We start from the raw sequence: 18416 nt of genomic DNA, 5'->3' as shown, positions 1-18416 counted from the left end.
GGGGAATTTTATTTAAGAATAAAGCATAACTAGAATATGAAACAAGCATTCAAAATCAGAGAGAGAAAAAATTAAAGTGCTTGCTTTAGAGTAAATTAGAAACATTTTTCAAAGGTGTACGAATACAACAAATACAACTGTGTGTGGTTCTTTTTCTTTAATGAAGAACAAGTAAATTTGATGTCTTAAAAACCTTGTTCACTCTATGGTTGATCTCAACATGACATATGTAACTCACTTTCTAAACCAGGAGACTATACTTATACTGGAAGAACAAAGGCTGAGGTAATTGCTGACTAGAAAACTTTGTTACAGAGTCACTTGACATCCCAGAAGTTTTCCCAATACTTGGTATCATCTTGTTCAGGAGGCCACCAATTAAAAGACCAACTCGAGGAGCACGGGAACAGAACTCATGTCCATGTTTCTTTTAATTTTACTCAGAAATATAAAAGTGCAAGTTCTGTAAATTATCAACATTTACAGTACATCACAATAAATATGCCACCTTGTGACATCTAAAAATTCTAGCAGTTTATTTGAAATGAGTCATATTGAGATAAAAACTGCATCAACATCAACAAAAATACCTGACCCAGTAAAGATAGTCTTAACATATTAACTAGCAAGATGCATATTCTGTTATTGCTATTAGACCATGCCTCCGAGTCCCAAAGTATAAAAACTTAGCAGTTTACAGAAAATACCATTGCAATTCTTCTCATCACAGGCACAATCTAACATAAAAAAATAACGTTGACATTTACAACGTAGGAGATTCTCCTACAAGGGGAGAAAAAAAAAAATTAATACAGAAACAGTTCTATTCCAGTGATGATTTGCAAAATCCACAGAAAAGCTGCAATCTGCACAGAGTTAAACTGTTACATGAATACACAGTGTCTTTCCATACCCCCTCCTGCCCTGGTGAGAACACAGGCCTTTTAGGAAGTCCGCTACAATTTGCTAGCTACCTCCAAGTATGCAGACCCTAGATATCCCAACACAAATCGCATGCAGGTGCTTTGTGTCCTGAACAGCCCAGTCTCACATTATGTTTAAACAGTGTATTTAAAAGGAATTTTGTCAGTAACTGTACTGTTTCTAGCTATTTATCCAGAATGGACTCTGTCTCTGCAAAACATTAAAAGTCAGATAGGACAAAATAAGATTTCAAGTACATTAAAGCTCATTTTTAAAGTCGTTATTTGAATTCTAAGTAGTCACTATATATACACAATAGATTGTTTTCTACTTATTTGCATTGACCAAATAAGGTTGAACACTCCTTTATGACTCAATATTACTGTCAAAGTCGAATAAAAAAACCCCAGTGTACTGCCTGTAACACACCCAGATCATAGAAAAATAAAACTGCTTTTTTAAGAGTTAAGAGTCTCTGCTGTCCTTCAGGAGCTGCAACAGAAGGGTTCTAACTGCTCTAGGAACACCCGTCATAGCAGGAACTGTGTATTTCTAGAGAGAAAAGTGCCTCAACCATGTCATTTGGCCTACCAAATAGGATGTATTACTCTTCTCCTCCATATCAGTCTTGCTTTAGATGCAACCTCAAAAGCAAATCAATGAAGGTTAGGCATGGGCAAGGTCTACAACTTTGGCAACATACTCTACAAAAAGGTAAGGGGGGGGGAAAAAAAAAAGTTTAAGCTAAGGAACTGTTTAAGGCAACCTGACCAAAGTAAAGATAAGGCTTTTGGATAACTAGTTCCAAGGATATCCAGTTTTCTTGGCTTTGCAAAGTAACATAATTCAACTAACTTTCTGGTCAGATTTCCATTCATAAGCTTCTGTAAAAAAATATTTACCTTCCTAGAATATGATCTTAACTGAATATAAAACCAAGGAGACACTACATACTACAGACAGAAGTAAAAAAAGCTACAGATGAGCACACAGATGGCCAAGTAGTAAAAACCGTACTGCCACTTTACAAGTTTTAAGCTCTCCGAGGTATTTCTTAACGCCACAGGTCTGAAATACCACACTCTGAGGATATCGTAGTATCGGTGTAACTACCAAAGTAGATTTTTGGGTTTGGGTTTTGTTTGGCTGGGTTTTTTGATAGCTTTAAAGGTCACTGCTATAAAGATTCAGTGGCTTGAATGAAAAAATATGTGAAATTACTACATCTGGCCTATATATTCAGAATATTCAGAATATTAAGAGCAGAAGTAAGAACTGCCCACGCTGTAATTCCATGTCAAACAAAGTAAGTATTTGGCTGGAATGTACCAGAAGCAGAGATCCTCAATATTGATGTAATTTATATCACAAATATCAGCTGGGTTGGGAGGGAATGAACGATGAATGGAAGGGGACATGAGGTTTAAAACCCACACGAGTCATCATGAAGTCTCCAACACCAGCCACTAAGATTTAGTACGATCTGCTTTCTGTGGCTGAACAGTTTTGCTCCTCCTGAAGAAAAAAAAAGTGTTCTGACCATTCCCAACTTCAACATTCGCACCAAGTATTTTTATTGTATTATTCTAATCAAAACAGAAGTGTTCCCATTGGCATATTTTAGATCTAGATCTAATTTAAAAGGTAAAAATCACACCTGCCAACATTGTTGAAGTAAATCACGTGTGCTTATTTAGGCTCACCCACAGAGTTACAAGCAATTGAGTTCGGCTTGGTTTAAACAAAATAAAAATTGAAGAGTTAAAAACACAAGGTCACTTAACCTTCTTCCTGGTTGATTTACTTTTAGTTAAAATGGTAACGTTTTACTCAGCCATACCAACTCTGACCATACTAGGAAAGTGTCTCTGGCACAAGCGGTTTTCAGAAGAAAAGCTGGTCTTCCCAACAGCTTTTTCTTCTGCTTCATCTTAAAGTGCAGAAACTGTGGGAAAGGATAACAAGACTTCCCGTCCGTCACTGTGGAACTACTTCCCTTAGAGAGGCTAAGGCTGCGTGTATGCGGACATGTAATCTGTTCTCAAAGTCGTAGCCGGTAAATTCCTCCTGGGAGGGGGGAAAGAAAAAGCATACAACCATCAGCCTCCTTCGCTTTACGATACAAAGATAATGTCACTGCTAACGCTTAAGAAGTCATGTTACAAAACAGTCTGAAGGAAAGAGGTGAACTGGAGATTGCATGTTGCAATATCCCCACATTACCCAAAGTAACAGAATTATTACAGAAACTCCAAGCTGGTGAAAAGAGCAGAAAGCTTCCATTTCCAACAAGCTGTTCGGATCTCTTGCAGTTGGAACAGCTCCTAGGAATTTCTGCGACTCTAAAAGCTCTAGAATATTCCACCATGTCCAAGGCAGTAACCAGTTGTAACAGATAAGGAGTGAACAGTTGTAGTTTTCAAACTTTCTGTAGCCAAATCTTAGCACCTCACCAAGTTTTTCACCTAACACTCCAGGAGAGGTCACTAACGTGGGCTCTGTGCTAACGACTGACCTAGAAATACTTATCTACGTACCATACATACCTGTGCATCATATACTTTAATGTATATCTACATGATGGTGCTGCAGATTATAGGCGAGGGGCATCAATACTTAACATCCACTCCCCCTGCCCCAAACCCCCCAAAACACCTCCTCTCAAATGCCTTCATCTGAGAAAGACAAATTTGAAGGGTCCCAGGTTTTACCTTGGCTTGGAGAAGTAAGGTTTTGCCTCTCGGCACAGTCTACAAAGAGACAAACATTGCATTAGAAACGCATTGCAGATGTTACAGCAAGTATCTTACGTGTACGGCCTGGTCCGTCTGGAATAGCACCTCTATCTCAAAAACAAGGTATCGAGCAGACAAAATCCTGTCAAATTAGGAAACTAGAAATACTAACGAGCCACCCAAGAAATCCAGCATTATGCATTTCTCGTCTTCTACAGAAAAGCAGAAATTACAGCTTTAAACACAAGTTGATGATGACGATGGCGAGCTACAACAACGCGCAGGGCAACAAATGAGGCTACAGATAAACGACTAATTGAGCAATAGAGTATTTTTTGTTTCTTAACCAAAGTGTAAGCCATTTCTTTACAAAACAAGTTACTGGATTTTAAGCATTAAAAGTTGTTTCAGAAATCTCAATTTCAAACTCTTAAGGAAAAATGTATATTTGCAGATTAATATTTACTGAAAGGCTCATGTTTTATTTCTTATCATACAGTATTATTCTTATCATACATTTTTATTTTAAACCTTACAAATAATCAACTGCCTGATAAGCAGATGGAAAAAATAAGTTTTCTTATTCAAATATATGAATATGAACTTATGTATTTATATTGGTTAAATTACATTCAGTGTCTAAAACATCTACAAAAAAAAATCTGTAAACTTCTTAACGTAACCACATTAAAATCTTAAAGAACTTGACTAGAACTAAGTTTAAAATTACAAAGATGATTCAGATAACATGATAAATCAAACATATAATTATAAGTAATTTTATTAAAGTAAAGTAAATTTAACAACAGCATACTTTTTATACTAACATGCATATTCCTATCTGTACCTGTTGTTCAGGTCTTTACACTCAGTCCCTCGGGTAAATGTGATATACAAAATTCTATTCCTTTCTCTTTCTTAATCATTATAGTGCTCTCGCACAACCCCTCAGCAAGTAAGTGGGATTTTCTACAAACAGCATCCACTCACCTCTAATTCCAGCTCCTGCTTTCCCCCACCCCATCCCACTTGATTCAAGTCAAGCACCATTTACCCCCTCATGGTCCGAGAGCCCCGAGGGGGAGTTTCCTGCACGTCCTTCACACACTAAGCACGACCACAGCTTCTCAGTGCAGCTGCAAGCCACGGGCTGTTCAGTCCTCAAACACCCAACACGAAGCAAGTTGGGTTACTGTGTGCACATCCTCCACGTAAAGCCGGGAGAAGGAAGGAGTGCTCCCACGTGCTCAAAATCTTCAGATAAAAGGAACAAAAAGTGGCGGGTGCTGAATTTGAGACACACTTGCAGGATCAAATTTAAATATGAACACGGAAAGAAAGGCCACAGGAACGTTACTGGACTGAGACCTCCCTGGCAGGCTTCAAGGCCCAGTTCTGTCACAGGGCAGCACGGTTTTCAAAAAAGAACAATTATTTTCAAAAGCGTTTTCCAGCTTTGTCCTTTGTCACGATAATCGCTTTTATCGATTTTCCTTTCCTTCCCTCTTTAAGGGGAAGGTTCAGCTCAGATGATTAAATCTGACAAGATTAAAACCAACTGAAAACAGAACCTTAAGAACATGAGATACTCTTCAGCCCATAAAGTGTACTTTATACACTGCTGACAATGATGTGTGTCGCTGCCCTGTAACCACTTCCCTAATGATTCAGGAAGCACTACACTCCGTCTAGTGGTGTTACGTGTTTGAGGAGGGAAACAGCACCGAGACTGGTGCAGAAGTTGCCCTAGTTTAAGATTCTCTGGGCTCCCGAGGAGGCACGGTAAGTGCAAAAAGATGACAGACTGTTGGCCTAAGGTAGCAGAGATGCAGCTTATCAGCTCCATAGTATCATCAAGCTCCCATCTCGGCTATGGTATCGCAGAGCCCGGCCGTGTTGTCTTTACTCTGCTTCACCCCCCCGTGTCATTTCTCTCAGAGGCAGCACACCGAGCTCCCCTGGTGTTGCCAACATCCAAGGCTGCAGGCTGTGTTGCCCAGGGTCTTACCACGGAACAGATTTTTTTGCCTATCAGCTGCATTCCACCCTGGAAACTCCCTCATCACCGCACAGGGGAAGGTGCCTCAATTGTAGTCACTCCACAAACAAGAACGGAGGGACCCTAGGCACTCACCGCCCTGCACGCACCTCCACACAACAAACCCCTGCGTACCCAAGGCATTCTCGCCAGCCCTCTGCTGCCACCAGCAGCAGGAACGCTTAGGCAATGAATGGGAAGAAAGGTCTTTGAGGGGCGACGGAAGTATTCCCATACCCCAGTGTTTACACACCCTGTTTCCGTAAGGCACATACAAAAAACCGGGCATCATGGCACGATCAAAGGGGTGAAAAGTGAAGTCTTTGTGGCGCTTTTTGGGGCAAAACACTAAGTAATAATCGCAACAATGTGGTGCTACACTCAACAAATTTTTGCTTTACTGCTTGCTGTAGGTTTGCAGACATGTTCATTTAACTGACACAGAAAGATACCACTAATGGTCAGGAATGTAACAACTGCCCTGAAGAATCCCAGATTGTCTCAGGCTCTGGTTTTGACATAAAAATAAAAACCCAGTATCAACAAAACAAGTCATTGCAGTGTTATCGACAGACACACTAAGCTCCTCAGAATGTCCTTATAGCTCTCAATATTGAAAAATGAATTTAGACGTTACCTAAAGCGCATTGCATTTCTTGGTTTGCATAAAAAAACAAAGCAGAAAGTTTCTTTATGGTAGGTATAAAATGAAGTTTTAAAACTTCACATACATTATCAACTATAAACTTTGTTCCATTGTTTGCACAGGATTATGTTGACTCCTCACCCTAATTTTAAGAATTTAAAAGCAGGTTATGCTGTTATTACCTCTGGATTGTCTAACAGAAGACAGCCAAGTTCATAGCAAGCATATGGCTGGACATAGAAGTTGTTCTGACGGCACAGTTCATCTTTAGCAGCTCGCTGAAAGAACTATATAAATTAAAGAAAAAAAAAAGAAACAAAATATTACAGCAATACATTAAAGTTGACTGATCCAGAAGCACCATTCAAGTTTTAAGGACCAGAAATTAGCCCAAAGCTAAAGTGGGAATACATTAAAAACTTTCAACGGTAGAGATTCTTTAAGCAGATGTTTTTACCAACGCTGCTGTATCAAGGCAAAATTATTTGTTTGGACTTTTACCAAGTAATATATTGACTGTTTCAAGAGTTTTCAACTTCATATTGAAAAAATACTAGATCTAACAAGGAACTTTAACATCAGAGATGAAGCACATGGATTATTTAAGATATGCTTGAGAGAAGCAGAAAAGAAAAAAAAAAAGATAAAAAAATTTAAAGCCAACATCAACTCCCTTGTTGCTTATGTGAATTGCATGCTATTTTGGGAAGGGAAAAAAAAAGTTGTGCCTGGAGCAGTGGCAAAATTATTCCTTCCTAATAATTAAACCTTTGGTCTGGAAGTCTGGAGGAAAAGTGGCAAACCTGTGCTTTTGAAAGGTCAATCTCCAAGTTATTTTTTTTTTAAAAAGTTCAATTTTCTTTGTTGGACAAAGTAAATCCAGCACAGCAAGAACTTTTCCGTTCTTCTTCCCAGCTTCCCCTTAACTATGGCTCCTACAAACCACTTTAGCTGCCATGTTAATTCAACATAGCCAACTACTTTTACAACAACACAGAATACAATGAAGACATGCTAAACCATCAGACTCGAAAAGAACCCGACATACTCTCTTTGAACTCACAAAACAAAATGGTCGATAGCACTGAAAGCTAACGGCTTGCTTAACACTCTTGCTCAACAATATTCACTGTTTAACAGAATAGCTCATAAAATAGGATTAATGGTGTAAATTATCATTTAACAACTTACCTGAACAGCATCTTCAGTATTTCCTAAGCATTTGTGTATGGCACCAAGAAGCAAATTCCTCAAACCAACAGCCGATGAATCATCAACATCCTGACAAGCTTAATGAAAGGATTCCAGTAAACAAACAGGATGGATTGAAATCCTTCCTTAGACAAGAACTGTCGTCTATGGTGACTTTTAGTCTGATGATTAAATTTAACCAGAAAAAGGAGATGCCAGTAACATTAATATAAATCAAAGTAATTGGGTTTCTCTAAATACAACCCATTTTGTATGAACCTCATCAAGCAATCTGTCACTCGTGAGAACAATTCCTAACAGGAACGAATGGACTGAAGTCAAAGGCGGTTGGTGTGTTCTTCTCACAAGAGGAGGAGAATCCATTTCTCTACTGATCTTTGAAATAGCCACTAAAAGGTACAGTTAAGAAACAAATCACCTCCCCCTGGTGTTACAGGAAACTGGTTTGTCCCAGGTATTGTAAAACAAATACATAGTCCAGCTTACAAGGAGCACAGGTCTAGCAGCTCAGACCAAGCTGAGTTCTTCTGAACTGAAGCCACGTGACAGACACACAAAAATCTGTACTTAAACCCAGACTAGGGTATTTCGGCATCACAATTCTCAATGCTGCTGAAAGGATAAGGCTTATCTGCTAGACCTTAGCGGGTCCCCAATCCAGCGACAGACTGTGCCTCAGCTGAGCAGCGCTCTGCTTCCACGAAGAACTGAGTCACGATGCGTGTAACCATCTCTAGAAGAATCAGGGTCCATTTTGATCAAGCCTATTAGCGCCAGCTCTGTTAAATCACGGCTCTTTCCACAAGGAGCCATGTGCACTTGCCTGCACCCTCACCTCCATAAAGGCTGGGGTACTGGGAGGCCTGCAGGGCTTTTAATCCCTTCAAAAGGAGCTGAACTGCTGCACGTAGACCAGTAGAGCTCCTTTAACATCGCATTCTGCCTCATCTGATAAAGCCCCCAGAGCTTAACTAGCTGAGCATTCACAACACAGTTAGGCCACAACCCAGATAAGCCACCTATGGATAACAGAGTTGGCTGCACAAAGCATTTGGGCATTACACAATACACAAGGCTGTCAGCGCTCGCGTATTGCAAGTCTCCAGTTACTTGGCATTGTACTTACAGAGACACATGTGGATACACAAATTAATTCTTTCATTTTTAAGTCAACTTCTAGCCCTGAGGAAAAGCCTGGAAACTCACCCCAGCAAATTACACTCCCATTGTTCAAGAGAAGAGGAAGCAAATTAAAAAAAAACAACCCTATCATCTCGTCATTCTCGAGATACACGTAAGGCACAGCAATAACACTCTCATTGTGCAAAAACTCTTCAACCAGCGATCGCTGATGCGGACACATCTGTCAGTGTCATACTTACAAGAAGTGTATCTCTGAATTTTAATCTATACTGCTATTTCACATTAAAATGTGAACCCCTGGCTAGAAGCTCATACAAGGAAGATCTACACTGCTTCTGAGCGCGCGGGAGGGAAGCACATATTCTTTATAACCTCTAAAATTGATTGTTCTGAAGGCAAACGACAGACAAAAAAATCCTGAAATTTATTTTTATGTAAGTAAATCTCATTTTCAAGCCTTCGCCATTATCTTTAGGACTAGAAAATTAGGGATCTGAATGTAACCCGCTGCCATCATGCAATTTGAAATGGACAAATTATCTTAAATTAAATACAGAACAAAACACCACTAGTCCTGACTCTTGACTTAGACTGGTAGTTTTCTAGCTTAACGCAAAAATCATGCACAACCCCCAAAATGTCACAATTACAGAAAAAAGGAAGTATCTCTGTCGACATTTTTTTGTTTCATTTTCTAAATGAGCAGGTAGTAACTTGAAACTGTTCACAGAATGCAAGCAAGACTGATGGCTGGATGGAGGGAGGAGTATTGAGAACTTCATGATAAACACTCCTGCCATAAGGTTCATGTGACAGACATCCAAAGACATCTGCAGACTGAGAAAGAGGCAACCATAAAATGCTCCTTTCACCCCAAGAAAGTCCCAGCAGCCAAGATAAACAGAACCCTGACCACATCACAGATAGCGTCACAAGCTACATACTTCCTCTTAGAGGAAAACTGACATGCAGAAATTAATTGGTAGTTTTATATTTTTTTTGTAGCTACTTTTTATTTTGTAGCTGGGTTTAAATGAGTTAAATTTGGCTTAGTGACTTCGCACAATAACTACGATGCTACTGTTTCATTTTAAACAATGGGCAAAAATAACTGACTAAAAAAAAACCCTGTATCAGCAGGTAGTTAAAATCCTCCCCAAAACCTATAAAACCGGTAAAAATGAAGCATTAAACTGAATCTTAACGGGTCATTAATCTTTTGTTAATCTGTTTCGCTACAACACATGCACACAGGTTTAAATTTTCATGCTACAACAATCAGCTGCTCCACATAACAGAAGAAAATTATACACCTCGTTTTAAAAAGCAAATAAATCAATCAAGGAACCATTTTATACCTTGGCTCATGTGCTGTAAGTTCGAGAGGGAACAGTTCGGAAGGGCTTTCCATAAGTACAGTACTTCAATGGACGCCAGGACACAGAGCTCTTTGGTCGGCATTTGTTTTCTAAATCTATCTGCCTGCAAAGTGGGGAGAAAGAGGGAAGGGAGATCTGTCATCTGTCCTTTCGTAGGGAACGTAAGTCACAAACAATATATCACAAACAGGAATTCTGACTGTTCCATGAAAGCATCCAACAACTTCATGAAAATAAAGTCGGTGGTAACTTAGCTTAAAGACTTTAAAGCTAAACAGCAAAATCTTTCCATTAATTTAAGGGCTTACATATTGATCAAAACTAGAGCTTCCTTGTACGCAGCCTGGTTTATCTCACTGTATTTCACAATCCCAAGTACACACCGACTGGATGCTGAAATGGTAACATCTGCAAGATCATCAGTTGGGAGATATTTCCTACACGACTCCCAGCTTTCCAACAGAACTAAGCCTCTGACACGCAAGACAAGATAAAAAGGACTAAAAGGCAAAGCTAGAAGGAAAATTACCAAAGCAACTACAGCAGCACGTATTTTTATCTTTAATAATTACTTCAGTTGTAAAGTGAATAGCTAATTCCCATTTCCTTTGCTAGGTCCTTAACATACACGACACTACTGTTTTGCCACTAATTCTACAGAAGCAACACAGCAGAAAACAGATACACCCTTCAAAAATAAATACTGGCAAAGAATGCAACAAAATTACTGTACTGAAACAAGTCAGCCTATGCTCAATCAAACCTTTTTCACCGAAAATTGTTCAATCTGATTGTTTTTTCTTTTGAAAAGCTTCTGAACTTCCTTGAACACATTCTGAGCACCACCGACATCACCAGTGGCTCCTTGACACACTGTAAGAACACAGAAACAAAAATGTGTTAACACTGCTGGGATATGAAACAGGAAAAATTAAGTTTAGATATCATATGGTCACTGGAAAGAACAAACTCACTTCCAGAAAGGACCTAGACTGGGGAGTTGACAAGCATGCAAATCCCAACTCTCCCAGGTACCCTCTGTGACCATTAGCAAGTCAGTACTTCTTTTTCGTACCCATTAAAGGAACCAATGCCCCCCCAACCTCCAAGGACCGATTCACTAAATCTTTGCAATACACTGTTATGTGACCTGTTACTACACTGACAACCACAATTGTATCTACATTGTGGGGCGGGGAGAGAGAGAGAGAGAAAGTACTTTGTCACATGCACGTGCGTGCATGCAAGCGTTCATGATATAAACAAACCAAATTATGTCAGTCAAGCCTGGCACGAGGCTGCATAAGCAGCAGGCAGCATGGAAGGCACTACATGCACTAGTAGTTTCAAAACAAAGATGTGCCAAAACCTTATCACATCACTGATGTACCACTTACCCAACACCTCCAATATACTCACCTGCTGTTAAATAAGCATAGTAGCACTGGGACCACCTGGATTCATTTTTAAGCCTTTCAAAGGATTCAAATGCATCTTTGAAATTCATCTCTATCATGCTGCACCACCCTAAAACCAAGACTAATTTCACTTCAGAGAAAGCACAGTAATTCAGATTTGGTGTCAACATTACTGAAACACGGTCTGTTACAAGAGCTGCAGCTAGTTTAACAATTACCCCAGTAACTGGAGAAGTTCAAAACAAAACAAATGAACGACGTACATTTAAAGCCTGGTTTAAATTTACTGGGAAGCGTTGAACTATACGATTCCATACAAAACAATTAATCCACTTCAGAGTAACCACAAATCTATACAGACAACAAAAGCTCTCTTTTTTTTTTTTTTTGTAGGATGCTGAAACTTACAAAGCTACTACTTGCTCCCTTATTCTTCCCCACTGTGACAAGATCCCTTAACAAGACACATTTGAAGCTTGAAGCAACATATCTTCTCCTTCCTAAAGACTTGCAGGCAAATTAAGGACATGTATCATATATGGCTAGCAATAGAAGGAAATTAAAATTAAATATAGGTCCTGCAAACTGTGAAGCTTCACTAGACCAATTAGGTTTTGGCACAGAAATGGTGATTCCACAGACAAATCTGATTAATTAATGTCCCATTTTAAATAATATTCTGTAGGTGAACAGTTTGCCCTTGATTCTACAGCCTACTCTCTGATTTTGCATCACCTTGTACCTGCAGAAAACTTTAAAATTATGAAAAATCATTGGATTCTACTTGCCCAAGCAAAAAGACAGGATTATTACCATAATCCACCCAAGACAAGGGCCAGATTCTAAAACCTTTCTTAAAATCCTGATAAAAATAATCCAGTTCATTTATTGAAGTTGCTAGCCTAAACCTGAGAGTGAGCTATTTAGAGTATAAACATACCCAACTTACCTATTTCATATAAGCAGACATGTTGAATCTCCCTTTGGTCTGTTGCAAGTTCCAAAGCGGTATGAAATGAGGTCAAGGCACTATTGATTTGACACTAAGAAAAGTGAAAGAAGAAAAAAGAAATTCACATGTCCAAAATTTAAAATCTGTTGGATAACTTGATTTTGATAAAGAAAACATTCAGATTTCTGTTAATAGGCATTTAGAAATAACTGTATGGTTAAAAAAAAAATTGAAGCGTTTTACAGACTGCAGCCTCAGGTTGATTAGATGAAAGAGGCACAATATCCCATTGAGAAGAAAACCTCAACATTCATTTCAGACTCTAGAGTATTTTAAATGAGCTAAAACTCACCATAGAGCTAATAGTTTGAAGGAGAAGGGCTAATATTAATTCAATCTACCAGCTCCACATTGCAAACCCTTTGCCCAGCTTCCCTCCTCGCAGCTCTCTTGACCTCATCCCTTCTGAATGGAAGTGTGGGCAAATTATGACAAAGCCTTTATTTACAACAATAAACAAGCATCTTAAAGAGGTCTCCTAGAGAACAGATTTTTCCATATATTTCCTGTTCACGATATGAAACCTAATACAAAAGCCAAACTATGAGACAAGTGAAGAATCACCACTACAGCAACTCAGATTTATATTTCAATTAAACTTTAGACAAGACGACAAAGCCCTTGCTTGCAAGGTACTAACAATCAGTTCCACCATGTGCAACAGTAAAAGTTAAAACATACAATAAGGAACTTGCATTCTAAAAGCCAGATAAAAGAAGAAATGTAGAACACTACAGACTTAACAAATGGGGGAGGGGGACAGTAGAGGAGTTTAATAAAGCAACAAGGGTCACCAATAACTTGCAGCCCATTCAGATCATCTCTCAACCTTAAAATTCAGCGGCTGTATCTCATTTGCTAGGAAGTCCGGAATTCACTGGCTTTGTGCAGTAAGCTTTTGAGTAATCTCATTTCTACTCTTATTAGTCATTCCACATTTAAGAGTCATCTATTTTTAGCATCTGCCAATAAAGTTCATTTTTCTGCACAATAAGAGTATCTTTAATGTTTAATTTTATATATTTTGAACTATTTCACCTTTTTCCACCCCTCAGTAACCACTTTAAGTAACAGTTAATAGAGAATTTAGAAATACTGCATGACATCTAAGAAGATAAAAAGGCATACGACATAAAAAAACATTTTGATAAAATCATTAATTACCAACAGATCAGCAAAAAGAGGCTGACAGTTTTGTAAGAACTACAATGACAGCTCTTTTGACTACCTTAATTTCTAGTTTTCCCAGTCTAGGATGGGACTTCTCCGTTACAATCATCACAAAGGGGGTGATGCAAATCCACATCAAACTAGTTTTATATGCAGACCCGCTATATATCCCAATATGGCCTATACCTACTTTAACAGCATTCCTATATTAATTGTCACACACAATTAAAATAATTTATGCAACAGAAGAATCTTCAAGCCGCTCTCTGCTGGCTAAGCATGTATGTGAAAGAAACCCTTGAAAAAGCAAAGCTGTCATCTACGCGAGCACGACTGAATTTTAAGAAAATCCCAGCAAAAATCTGCAGCATTAAGACTACATACACACAAACAGAGCTCTAAAGTGATTTTATTACATTTTCTTCTTTGTCACGTCAGGGAAAACTGGTTTAGTTGCTAAGGAACAATTTAACCAGAAATCAATACATATTGCATCAAGACAGCGCAACCGCCAGCAAAGGGATCCACAGCTGTACCAATATAAACACTGTGCACTTAGAAAATAAAGTGGTGATTAGACTAAGAAGCTTGTTGGCATGACAGAAGAATATACTACACAGAGACAGGTGAGTTAGACTTGCCCTCACAGCTACCAGGGAGCAATGTACACCTTGTTTACTTTCGTAGCAGCACGTTCTCTACACTACACATCACTCCACTGATGCTGCATCACCCCAACACAACATCCTGGAAAACAAGTGTTACGAGCCCAGTCTTTCAGAAAAAATAAAATAAAATAATGGAGGCTTAAAACTTTATTTTTGTGCTAAGTAGTTTAGAAGTTCAGTAAATCTACGTTTTGAATGCTTCTGAGGAAAATGCAAAAAAAAGAAAAAATTAGTCCTCTGTGAAGATCCTTTGCCTTCTAGAAACCTACAAAACCTAAACATTTGAAAACATAAATTGCTAGGGTATGTAGGGTATGTTACTCCACAGAAGGACTAATGGTAATTACATCACTGTCTGCAATGCCATACACCAGCCTGGGGCAGCACATGAAATACTGACCACCTAGTAATGTGCAAGACCAGTTAGTTGAATATTCAATCTTCTATAATCCATTTCCCTAGCTGTCTAGATCTCTCAAGTGTTTTGACATCTGCTTAAGTTTTCCTTAAGCACCAAGCTCAGTAAGTACATTTCAGAGACATTCCTTATTAAAGTTTCAATCACCTCCAGGGATTGTGAAACATTCTGCAATACAAATTTCTATTTTTAGTGTTAATTCTCAAAATAAATTAACTCTGTTTACTGTTTCAGAGAATAAACAGAAAGAATTATAAAGACCCAAGAGTCTACAAGTATAACAACAATGCTGACACTTGAAACTGATGTTCTTGAGGTTTAAAATATATATATATATATATACGCGCACATAAACACACACTTACTTGTAATTACTCCAACAGGCATCACTCATGCCTCTCTTTGAAATATGACAAAAAAGTTCATCCATAAAATCTGTATATTACAGAACTACATAACCATAAAGAGATTAAAGCTAATGTGAGAACCATAACTTTACATTTCTTGACTTCAGATTAAAACCAAAAACACCTCAACCCACCAACTAAGCATCTACAGAGCTTCCCGAGCCAACACATTTCCCCAGAGTTGTTCCGAAATCTTGGGGCATTCTTCCTCTCTCAGGGCCTCTCTATCCTCAATCAGCACTACGAATTTGTAAAGCTTTTAAGAAGTCATACTCATAATTAAGGGGAAATCAGCAAACAATATCTAAAAGGGCACAATTTACACTGAAGGACACTATATGGAAATTTCAAAGCCTCTATTTTCTACTCCTTAAACCACCTTCCCCCATTTTTAACTAGTCATGCCACAATATCAAAATAGAGTAAAACTAAGATTCTGTATTTTATACCTTTGAACAAGCAACTGGAGAGGCCAGCACAACTCCTGAAAATAACTCTTGACATTATACAAGCTCTGAAAATTTCTTTACTGAAGACATCGAGACTTTAATCCAGAAAATTCATTTAAGACTTTTCAATGCTTATTATTACTCTTGCCCTCAGTTTACTTTTCCATGCCACACTCTCCTGTCCCTAAATAAGAACAATACCACTGATGCCAAAGGGAAGTAAAAAAGCAAGAGTATTTGTCAGCATTACATTTAAGCCCGCAATACCAGTGGACACCTTCACCAGCCTGCACGTCGAACACGCTGCAGCACGCCTGAACGTGGCACTGGTGCGCTGCCTGTCAGCTGGAACAGCTGGTACTTTTTCCTTCAGACTCTGAACATGCACCTGCACCAACTGAACTCTAGAGATCAAGTCTCAGAACCTGCGTTTTCTGTCCCGGCCCCAGAGACTTCTTGTTTATATTTACACCCCAATCAAAGAGAAGCAATCTTGCCCAGTTCACAACTTTGTCAAACACTTGGCTTTTGCTTTATACCCTTACAGCTCTCCACAAGAAGCTAACAACCTATTTAACTATTTCTGAGTGGGGTGATTTGTACTATTTAAAAAAGCAAATGGAGATTGTTGGGGTTTTTTTTAAAAAATTGTCACTGATTAGGAAAAAGGGGGGAAAAAAAAAATCAGAAAGCCAAATTGCAAGCTGGAAAGCAGAAATATGTAAGATTCAGAACACCATTTTTTACTCTGCCCCCTCCCATGCTACCACCATGCCCATCTGTCACTGCTGGCCACAAGACCACACTTGAATAGCCCAAATCACAGTTTCAATAGTAAACTGATATTTATTAAAATAATTATAATATTAGACAATACGCAAATGGATGTTAATATTTTTATTTTCATAGTAATAAGAAAGGCCCAAGGGTACAGCTGGAAACACTGAATTTTTCAGACCAGTGGGTTTCAGCAGCTAATACACTAATCACATTTTTAAGCACCCTCTAGGCACAAGTCTAAAACATTATTATCACTTGTTTTCAGTAGCTCAAGCTTACATGAAACATCATTATCAGCTTTAGTGGAAAGTATTTCAAAGACAGAAATAGACATACACAAAGAAATACTTGTGAAGCTGGAATACATAGGAAAACAAGAAAAAGAAACCAAAAAAGTTCCAAATACCAAGTCATACTCCAGCAATCAACACAGTTACAATTTCTAACTGCACTTGCAGTCACTTTGTAGCTGTTCCTAACCTAACAAATTTGATTTTTACTGTAAGAATGCAACATGCATATAATTGAACCAAGACCATTAAAATCTTTCCCACTCAGAAAACAGAAATACATCCCAAAGACTGACAGATGGCCTGTGAAAGTGCAATTCCTCAAATGCACTGTTGCTTTCAGAAAGTCAGCAAAAAAAGAAAAAACAACAGTCAAATCCCTTGAAGAACATGCCTACAAAATCTGATGGGCCACTGAGGCCTGCCCCTCTGTTCTGTTACTGTTGCTGCCTCCCTCAAAATATTACACTGTGTTTGAGAGACCACCAGTATTGGATCTGGATTAGCTCTTGTAATTATGGTGCCAAGATGAAGGGTTTGAACATTCTGCGTTTGTGCTTTTGTGCTGGGTTTTCTTGTTAATGTAAATTGCTCTGGAAACATTCTGGTCTGATTAAACTACTCAACTCCTGGCTGCTGCTTTTAAGTACTCACCACCATCTTATATGACCACAGATTCTTAAGAATAAGTCAGCCAAAAACCACAAGGCTGCTGCAACAGCATTCACAAACACCTTTTCAGTGAACAGATTTCTGCTTGGTTCGGAGCTCACCCTTGGCAACAGAAAACATCCTAGTTCGACCTCTTAAAAGGAAAAGCAGTTATTTCAGGGAAATTATTGCAGAGAATTAGCTGTAAATGAACAATACATAAGATGAAAAGGGGAAGACAAATGTTATGTACTCAGCAGATAATACTCAGATTTTAGCTTGACAAGCAAAACTGAAATAGCTATTTACACCAGAAGAAACTCATGAGAGACCAAAAGCACTTCCTTTTAGCATAGAGCTACAAATGTATCTAGTAGCTGAAAAAATTTCAAAGTGACATCAATTCAGACAGAAGTAGTTCAAAACCACGTTTGGCATGTGAACTTCACCAGGAAAGAGTCAATCCTTTCCTCTCACTTACCTTCCCGTGTGTCTCTATCTTCAGTCACAATTTCCTGAAGCTTGCACGGTTCATTCACATCAGGAAAACACAAAATAACAAAGGGTGGGGAAGAGAAATCAGTCAAAAGGAAGAAAACATGCAATACCTCTAATCGCTGTATCCTTCCCTTGAAGAACATGAAGAGAGAAGAATTTGGATAAGCAGATTCCTTTTTTGCAAGAATTTCTTTTGCCTCTTTCAATCCTGCCTTGTTATCACTGCCATCAAGGGCAAAAAAGGGACGAACGACTGTGTGGTACCACAGCAGAGCTAATCTAAAAGAAACAAAAGAGTAAAAAGGATTACAGCTCATAAACAGAAGTTTAGGGATAACATTCTACACAGGCAAATTTTTAAACGATTCTGAAAGACAAAGATAGATATGAATCTTTTCTTATACAACTTGGCTTTAAACCAAACACAATACTATTGCCGTGCATCAATGTTATCCTAAACTGCACCTTAACGTACAATTCAGTGCACATGACCCAAAGGTAAAGTAACAGTCAAGCTCATAGCATCAAAGCAGTTGAACCTTAAGAACCCTGCAGATCTTAAAAAAAAAAAAAAAAAA

General features: G+C 38.5%; 1 protein-coding gene across 1 annotated transcript in view; it reads right to left on the bottom strand.

The window, feature by feature from the left end:
- Positions 1-2901: 2901 nt before the first annotated feature.
- The window catches only part of TTC39C (tetratricopeptide repeat domain 39C), a 35848-nt gene continuing 20333 nt past the window's right edge, over positions 2902-18416 (bottom strand). The window contains exons 6-14 of the mRNA XM_086472639.1: positions 17949-18117; positions 12445-12538; positions 11497-11604; positions 10841-10950; positions 10057-10180; positions 7535-7632; positions 6526-6630; positions 3636-3674; positions 2902-2991 (exon numbers count right to left, since the gene is read on the bottom strand). Of these exons, the coding sequence (XP_086328765.1) occupies positions 2902-2991; positions 3636-3674; positions 6526-6630; positions 7535-7632; positions 10057-10180; positions 10841-10950; positions 11497-11604; positions 12445-12538; positions 17949-18117 (937 nt within the window). The remainder of the gene's footprint in view (positions 2992-3635; positions 3675-6525; positions 6631-7534; positions 7633-10056; positions 10181-10840; positions 10951-11496; positions 11605-12444; positions 12539-17948; positions 18118-18416) is intronic.

Source organism: Leptosomus discolor, chromosome 13, assembly GCF_034619465.1.
Source record: "Leptosomus discolor isolate bLepDis1 chromosome 13, bLepDis1.hap2, whole genome shotgun sequence".
NCBI classification, from domain to species: domain Eukaryota; kingdom Metazoa; phylum Chordata; class Aves; order Leptosomiformes; family Leptosomidae; genus Leptosomus; species Leptosomus discolor.
This window is presented reverse-complemented; position numbering and strand designations above follow the sequence as displayed.